Source organism: Lytechinus variegatus, chromosome 19 (assembly GCF_018143015.1).
Source record: "Lytechinus variegatus isolate NC3 chromosome 19, Lvar_3.0, whole genome shotgun sequence".
NCBI lineage: Eukaryota > Metazoa > Echinodermata > Echinoidea > Temnopleuroida > Toxopneustidae > Lytechinus > Lytechinus variegatus.
In genome coordinates, this window is record NC_054758.1 from 2,658,749 (window position 1) to 2,668,020 (window position 9,272).

General features: G+C 37.0%; 1 protein-coding gene across 2 annotated transcripts; it reads right to left on the reverse strand.

The window, feature by feature from the left end:
• Positions 1-1,720: 1,720 nt before the first annotated feature.
• Positions 1,721-9,204, reverse strand: LOC121406033 (60S ribosomal protein L44-like). Of its 2 annotated transcripts, XR_005968745.1 has the most exons (6): positions 9,122-9,204; positions 6,469-6,574; positions 5,225-5,292; positions 3,745-3,861; positions 2,031-2,205; positions 1,721-1,991 (listed from the first exon to the last, which is right to left on the reverse strand). XR_005968745.1 is itself a non-coding variant. In XM_041597038.1 (5 exons), the coding sequence occupies exons 1-5, from the start codon at positions 9,122-9,124 to the stop codon at positions 2,185-2,187; spliced, it is 315 nt and encodes a 104-aa protein (XP_041452972.1). In that variant the 5' UTR covers positions 9,125-9,204; the 3' UTR covers positions 1,721-2,184. The 2 variants fall into 2 exon arrangements, 1 of the variants encoding a protein (XP_041452972.1); XM_041597038.1 differs by having other exon boundaries at positions 1,721-2,205.
• Between the last annotated feature and the right edge of the window lie 68 nt (positions 9,205-9,272).

A 9,272-nucleotide genomic window follows, 5' to 3' on the forward strand; every position in this document is an offset into this window, starting at 1 on the left:
GACCCCCCCCCCCCCACTCGCACATTCAGCTACTCATCTGCCCCCACATGCACGCTCCCCGATTCTTTTTTTTTAGGAAAGGGGTATACTTAGGGGCTCAGTTCAGAGAGGGAGGTGATGATCCTGAAGAATTATTGAAATGGGGTATTTTTTTTATTTTCCCGCAAGGGGCCTCATTTTCAATTTTTCTAGTAATCCTGGTGGGTGTTTCATAAAGCTGTTCGTAAGTTAAGAGCGACTTTAAGAACGACTGGTGATCCTTTCTTATGCGCTTAACCATCGCCAATGAATATACCATTTACCACAATAAAGGATCACCAGTCGTTCTTATAGTCGCTCTTAACTTACGAAAAGCTTTATGAAACGGCCCCCAGGAATATAGTTTTCCTTCCAATTACCTTTATGGTATGCTTTTGTTGGCTAATTCGTTAATTTTCAGAACAGTGAGTGTGAAACAGGATTGAATATCAGGGGTGGGAGTATTTCTTTTTTCTTTCTTTCGTTTCAACATCTCCCAGCTTTCCTTTCTAAACCATGGAACACTCTTTATCATGTTTACCTACTTGGCTTCATGCTTAGGAAAGTCACTTTGTAGGTGTTTATGATTACACCCCCCCCCCCCTCTCATTATTTCACTCTATTTTTCTAGCCCTCCCACACTTCTCTCTTTTGCATCATTCCGTCTGTCACTCCCCTATCGCTCTCTCTCTCCCTCTCGAGTTGAGAGCGACTTAAATGACTGGTGAACCTTTCATGCGTGCTAAATAATCACCAATAAACATTGAAAAGTGAATATCATTCACCACAAGAATGAATCACCAGTCGTTCATTAAGTCACTCTTAACATACGAACAGCTTCATTAAATACCCACCAGGTCCTTTATTGCAAAATATTATATGCCCAAAATTTAGCATATTTCTTTCTCCTTATAGCCCTCTATAAGAACAAAGCATCCCTGTAGATCGTATTCGGAAATAGGACGAAAAATTAATACTCTAGGAATAATCAGGCCAGACTGAGGGTGACAGGACAGTGAATTTTTAGTGCCTTCCACTAATTTTTTTTGGGGGGGATGGACTGATGAAATAAATTTAGTGTCAACAAATATTTGGAAAATTAACCTGTTAAAGAACTAAATTGTCTTATATAGGTTAAAAGTTGCCAATATCATAGGGTCAAACCTTTAGTCATCCACTGGGAGTATGGTAAAAAGATAACCAAGCATTTCTCAATTTCCTTACTAAAATTTACTGGCATGTATGATGGAACATTATATTATTGCATAATGGATGGGTGTGGCCATACTTGTCATTTGTTTGCAATTAGTCCACTGGTGTCATCACCATCTCAGGGCAAGGAGCGGAGCTAGTATTCGTAAACATGCAAAGGTATTGTAACATCATGGGCCAATAACTTTAAGCAAGAAATCTGACAACTCCAGCCTGCTTATCTAATTTCCATAATACACTTGGTTGAAATCTTGAATCATATGAAATTTTCAAAGAAATTGAATTCTTATACTTATTTTTTCAGATAGTTATGTTATTTGACACTTATGCATTTCTTTATTTCATCGGTCCACCGAGAAATTGCACCAATCATAAGCAGTATCAAACGAGCACCAGCAAACTGATCTGCTTCACTCTAACCTGATCAACAGCGCATCTGGGCATTCCTAGTAGACTCAAAACAAACACAATGCATCAAGATAAAAAATGATACTTTTGTGGCGAATAATCTGCAAATTTATTCATTGTTCCAAGATGTCATAGATTTAGTGAGATTTCATCTGCATTCAATATGGTGAGAGTTCTCAAAGTTATTCACTGCCCACCTATTATCATCCATAGCCGACAGAAAAGCCACTTCCTCAAGAGCTTCTGAGCTTCTCCATGAAGACAATCTCCAAATAGAGAACATGGCAGGCTTTCACAGGATATCCTCAAAACCAGCAGATGGGTCATCTGTTTGGAGTTGGAAGTGCGTCGACCCCTTTCCAATGGGTCAACGCACTTCTACTTTTGAAGACATCAATTCCCTGATGACAATGATCGATGATGGAATAGAAGGTTCATGGCGGTGATAACCATAGGTAGACAGGTCCAGAGCGATTGCGAGGTTGAAGGGAAGTATGTGGTGAGATGAACGCGAGAAGGCCGGTTGATAATCTGGATGTTGCACATTTAAAACTGGATCATTTGTCCCTGCAAAAGAAAAGAATGGAGGTGATAAGTTTCTGACGCAGACATGTAACATTTCAACTGAATAGTAATGATATTAAAGTCAATTTGGCTTTCAGTCTCACGTATCTATTGAGAACAAAATTACAACTCGCAGTTATACCTGATTTTAAAGTAATGAATGATTATGTAACTGTGCTTAACCCCCCCCCATGGGCTCCAATTAATGTGCCATGACACTTTCTTTCACAAAATTTACCATTTTAATGCTTCAGCTGGAAAGATAATGCAAAATGTGATTTCAAATTCCAATTTCTCAAATTAAACTGAATTTGAAACTCACATTAATGTCTGAGTGACTCATTTCTAAGAGTACTCAAACTTAAATTGAGATTATACCCATTTCATTCAGCAGCAAATATATGGCCAGATCAATTCTGAAGTTCAATTTGAAGATGAAATGGAGTCAACTCACACCCAACAACAATCCAAGTCATATTTCACTTCTCAAAATAGGAAAGTAGACAAAGGTTGTTGACCAATCAAAATTAAAACCTCATAACTGATACAAATCAAAGTCAGATTTTATTTTACCCCCAAAAAATTAAAAACTCAACAGTACCCTCTAGAATCCAATGAGCATGCACCTTAAAGGACAAGTCCACCCCCAACAAAAACTTGATTTGAATAAAAAGAGAAAAATTCAACAAGCATAACACTGAAAATTTCATCAAAATCGGATGTAAAATAAAAAAGTTATGACATTTCAAAATTTCGCTTCATTTCATAAAAACAGTTATATGAACGAGCCAGCTACATCCAAATGAGAGTCGATGATGTCATTCACTATTTCTTTTGTTTTTTATTGTTTGAAATATGAAATATTTTAATTTTCTCGTCATTGTCAATTGACATGAAGTTTCATTCCTCCCTGAACACGTGGAATTCCATTATCTTCAGGCAAGGGGGTCCTAAGCGTCAAATTCGTAAAAATTGAAATATTGTATAATTCAAACAATAAAAAACAAAAGAAATAGTGAGTGAGTGACATCATCAACTCTCTCATTTGGATGTAACTGGCTCGTTCAAAACAATTTCGTTAAAAATAAGCGAAACTTTGAAATGTCATAACTTTCTTATTTTACATCTGATTTTGATGAAATCTTTAGCATTGTGCTTGTCTGATTTTTCTCTATTGATTCAAATCAACATTTTTCTGAGGTGGACTTGACCTTTAAAATGTAATTTGAAGTACAAATTTTGAAGAAAAAAAAATACATTTTAGACATTTTCTTTATGGAAGTACATGGAAGAGTAACCCTTGCCTTACATCACTGTGACATCACATAAATGCGCCCAATCAATCGCTAATTTTTACAACTTAAATAATTTGTATCTTGCTTATTGTTTGTCTGATATTACACAAACTTTCATCCAATCAACTTGCCTGATTTTTCTTTTTCCTATGTAACGGATATTTACATGGGTAGGATTCTGCAATATAAGATGAACATGCCCTCTAGAATCCAATGTACATGCCCTTTTAAAGACTATTTTACTTACCTTCCTCTTCTTGTCTCCTCCCAATTCAAAATGCTTACACCTCTTGATTGGAAGCTGTTTGCGGAATTTACAATCCATGCACTCCATCCTCAGTACAATCTTCTTGGTCGTCTTGGCCTGGTAATTCATAAAAGAGAATATTTCATTGAGCAAGGTTCACTAGTACTTCATTAAAGGACAAGTACACCCCCAACAAAAAGTTGATTTGATTTTGAATAAAAAGGAAAAAAATCCAACTAAATTGTGTATAACTATTTCATGAAAAATAAGGGAAACTTTGAAATGTCATATATCTTATTTTACATCCGATTTTGATCAAATTTTCAGCATTATGCTTGTCTGATTTTTCTCTATTTATTCAAATCAACATTTTCCTGAGGTGGACCAAAAAAGAAGAGAATGTTTCATTGAGCGAGGCACACTAGTACTTCATTACACTGTATTGCATTGCATGAGTACCCCATAGGATCAATTCTTTACTAAATAAAGTGGTAGCGGAAGGTCATGCTTCAGCTGGGGATCAAACAAGGGTTCCACAATATGCTCATTGGCTCTGGTCTTCGTATCTCAGCGGGCATAGGATTAGAGTTAGGATTGTAACAGAGATTTGGGTTTAGAAAAATATGAAGATAAGGATAATGATTTATTTAGTTTGGGTCAGGTTTTGTTTTGCTTAACATGCAGAAATTCCATTGTTGCAAATGTCATGGAACCTAAATCCATTTATCTTTACTTTGGCTGCCTATGTTTGAGAAACATCTACAATGAATTTCATGGCCACAATGAATTAACCCCCTTATATAGAGGGATGATCAAACTAGCCCAGTACAATAATACAATAAGGGTTCCAGAAATGATTACAAACTTAAATTCACCACTTCTGCTGCTATCATAGGTTGTACAAGAAAAGGGGATTCATGAAGGGCAAATGGTCTGAGCGATGTGAGCAATGGAAAACTTGAATGGTTCTATGACATTTGCTCTGGCGACAATTGCTCCGCTCTCAATTCCACACACCACCGGGTAATTTCAAGTCCGTTGGTGTTGGAAGCGAAATTTGGATTGCTTCCCCTAGCTCCAAAATCTATTCCGAGTTTGTAAAACTGAGCAAGATCACATTTTTCCTGACATCTACCTGCAAACAAAAGCAACTAGTAAAAGACTTTTCAGGACCATCTTCATTTTATGTTTGGTTTTATACTCGTGCAAAAACTTGACCCGACACCAACACCAAAGGGTCAACACCAAACTTGAAATCAACCAATCGAATGACCAACTTCAACCCTGGGTTTAACAATACACCATACCTTCTATCTAACATATAACACCATTGTAACCTTAACCCCAACCCTACACCTTGGACGAAATTAAGCCCGGAGTAATTGTCGCAGGAGCAAATGGCGTGTTACCAATCAAATAACCATGGATACTGGATAGTACAAGTAAGTTAGTCACAATGGGAGATTGATGATAAACTCACCTTCTTACGGAAGATAGGCTTGGTCTGACCACCATATCCCATCTGCTTCCTGTCATAACGCCTCTTACCTAAGATGGGAATGAACAAATCAGAAATGAAAAAAAAATCAACATACAGCACAGCTTTTACTTTCTTGCAAGCATAAACAATTGCAATGAGTCCATTGTTGCTGTGATAAACTTGATGCCAGTTAACTTGAGGAAGTTGAGGTATGGTCTAAATCTGTGGTGTCAATATGGGCTGAGCAATGCAAGACTAATCTGTACCGATAATCTTTACATAAATCCCACCCTAGAGCCATCCAGACAAACTTCATTTTTCAAAGTTATCATGACTGCAGTAAATGACAACAGGCACTTCATTAGAAACAGGGATACAGAATGGTTTTGAACGTGCGGGGGGGGGGGGGGGGGGGGGGGCAAAGCCTCTATATAAAACCATAGTCAAATTGACCTGGGCCTGTCTTACAAAGAGTTGCAATTGATCTGATCAAACACAACTATGGCAAACCAGTGACGTCAATTAAAATGCACGTTTGTTCTAAATATTTTCTAGAGATGTTGTATATTCAATACATTCATCATTTTCTTGAAAATTTAGATTGTTTCTCTTTGTTTAAAAAAGGGCACATTGCCCAAAGAAAAAACTATGGCATTGATGGATTTCCATGTATTTGAGATTGATTGGATCAATTTTAACTCTTTGTAAGATGGGACCTCTATGTACTTTGTACAGAAAGAGTCCTGTTCATGTAGGCAACCGGTCAATTTGTTAAAGAGAAATTCCAGTAGTTGCAGAAAACACTGATTTCATGAGAAAGTCTGTAAAACAAGGCTTGATTGTCAGTATATCATCGAGGATCTAGATCTGATATAGTTACATAAACTGAACTTTGTGAAATCTTGAAATCTACGCTGAAAAATGTTCAGACTGAAGATCCGAACACAGATAGGTGCACATGGGACAGTGTATAATTATTGCCTCGAATGTCGGGCCCCACGCTCTACCCGAATCCTGTGCTCATTTGCTGATTTCTCAGCAATTACACAATTTCTTCCAGAATCCTTTGGCACATACGTTTTATTTAAACAAACCGACACTTCAGTGGTAATTTCATTGGATTCTGTACGAACTCATATTGATATTGTTACCAAAATTAGAATTTATAGGGGGTAGATACACGGTGGCGTAAGTACAATGGCCTTTACATGTACAGAAGCTCCTCTCTTCTTTTTAGGACTTACCTTGGGTGTATAGTGAAGCTTTGCCAGCCTTGTACTGGGTAACCTTATGGTTCATGTGCTTCTTGCACTTCTTGCAGTAAGTGCGGCGATTCTTTGGAACATTCACCTAAACAGAGGGTTAGACAAGTGTTATAAATCATCTTAAGTATTTACTAAAGGTAAAACATCTAGGAAAGGAAACTCTTCGTATATAAAAAATCAAATCATTCTTGCATTCTTATAAGCATGCCAAAAATCTCATGAAAAGTTTAAAGAGAAATTCCAGTAGTTGCAGTAAACACTGATTTCATGAGAAAGTCTGTAAAACAAGGCTTAAAGGTATTGATTAACTTTGTGAGCAGCCAATTTAAAAAATTCTCAAACCAAGATAAAACATGTGTACAAGTGCATGTATTAGAATAAACCCTGAAAACAACCATTATTGAGAATGAAAAGCTAAAGCTACAAGGCAAACCCCAATTTTGTAAGTAGGCGTCTTATAGACACCTAAATACTACACATAAGTGTATGGGATGTAAATAAGATGGTGTTTCCGGTCACTTTATATTTCAATTTTTGAAGCACTTAATAATTATTTTTTAAGGCAATTTTTTCTGGGCTTTGTTTTTGTAACATATCACAGACACAGGTGACCTTCTAGCTCAGATTTTTTTTTAAAAGTCAAACCAATGTTAACCAATCACTTTAATTGTCAGTATTTTATCGAGGAACTAGATCTGGTACAGTTACATTAACTGAACTTTGTGAAATCTTGAAATCTATGCTGAAAAATGTTCCCACCGAAGATCCCCAACACAGATAAGTGCACATGGGACAATGTATTATTATTGCTTAGAGCGTCAGGCCCGACGCTCTACCCGAATCCTGTGCTTATTTGCTGATTTCTCTGCAATTACACAATTTCTTCCAGAATCCTTTGGCATGTGCGTTTTATTTATACAGACAGGTGGTCATTTCATTGGATTCTGTACGAACTCATTTTGATATCGTTACCAAAACTAGCATTTACCTTTAAATTGAAAGTGTAAAGACTCTAGAGATGTATTTCTGACCAGTCTCGTTTTACTTAACACAAAAATTTACTCATCAGAGATAAAGAAAAAAACTTTGCAAAATCCTCCATAGGGAATTTGAATAGAAAGATGATGAGAAAGGGTTAAAACAACTTTTCAAAGTCTTTATTTTCTCGAAACAATCAAAGGTCAAAATAGCCGATTGGTAATGTGTATTTTCCAACTTTTACAACAGAAAACACACGTTCAGAATACAATACACCATTTTCAAGTGACCAAAACATTTCACGCATGGAGAGGGATACGTTCAGATGCTGATGGAAGACAACTGATCTCAGCAAAAAAGTCCATCTTTATTTATTGTACTGTAGGTAGGCCCTCCTATATGGATTACAGTACTATTTGTGTGTCAGTTTTAAATAAATTTTAAGGAAATCTTGCATTCAATATGATTGAATTTAGTAAAGTGGTCAGTAAATAGACTACGATCATTTTTGGCCTATATTCTGTAGTGTAGGGATCTGTTAGACCTCATTATAACTTATTCATGAAATTTGTTTCAAGGTATGATCAACACTGATCAAACTTCAAAGATTCATCATTCAAGCCAGTGATTTGAGTTAATAACATCCTTGACCTTCAGGCTTCACTTCAGTTCACCACCAGTGTTAAATTGGTGCATGGTGCAAGAGCTGCCGACTTGCAGTTTGCAGTGCACTGTACAGCAGCGCCAGCAGTCACAAGCAGCATAGCGGTCTAATTCAGGCAAATTACAAATTTGTCAACCGTAGGGCCTACTGCAAAATTACATAGGCCTAGGAACAATTCAACTGTTCACTTCAAGGATCTGCAATATGTGCAAGCTTCGCTCGGCATATTTTGACATGGGCTGAAGTTAGCGACCAAAAGATTTGCCTGCAGCAGCTCACCCATTCGTTCGCATGATTTTTAATCTAAGTTAAGTCCATTTTCATCATCAATGTCTAGAAAGATGTCTGACAACAAGTTCGACGATGAAATCAACGCATTGGGATCAAAGCTGAAAATCGCAATATTTGGAAGCAGTGGGCGTATTGACAATGTCAATGATTCAGAAAAATGACAGCGTGATTTGCCATGACGTTTGCAAACAAAAATTTCTGAACTGAAAGTCTGAAGTGAAGAAATTTACTCAATCAAAATCGGTCAGCGTGCAACTGCAAGTTTTCCAGAAGTTGCAAAACTGATTCAGCATGGTTTTATTTGACCGTACGGCGTACCACCCATGATTTATCAACTTTTGAAAATTTTCTACTCAATAAATCATGTAAATTCCGTTGTACACGCCACCTGTCCACCACCCCAGGATTACACAGTAATCGAGCCTTCACCAGAACAGTCAACACTGCCACTGGCTGCACACGTACACGAAGGCTCTGTGCAGTAAATGCATTGTACTAGCCCAGAGGCAAAGGCAGACAACGGAGCTTAGGCGAAATTTTAAGTGCAATTATTCTTTCATGAATACAAAAAAAATAAAATTGGACTAATAAATGTGATCCTAACATATCTTATTTAACTTGAAACTGTATAAATACTCTTATTTGTGAAGGATGATTAAGATTGAGGGAGATTTAATGAACACTAGACATCGTCCGTACCATTTTGAGAGATATCTCACGTCAAGAGAACTCGCAAACACCCAAATAAAAGAGGCTTTCTTATTGGCCAAAATCTTTGATCATTTTCATTCGCAACTTCTGATTGGCTGTATACTTAATGCTAAGGTGTCCTTACAGATGCAGCATGTAA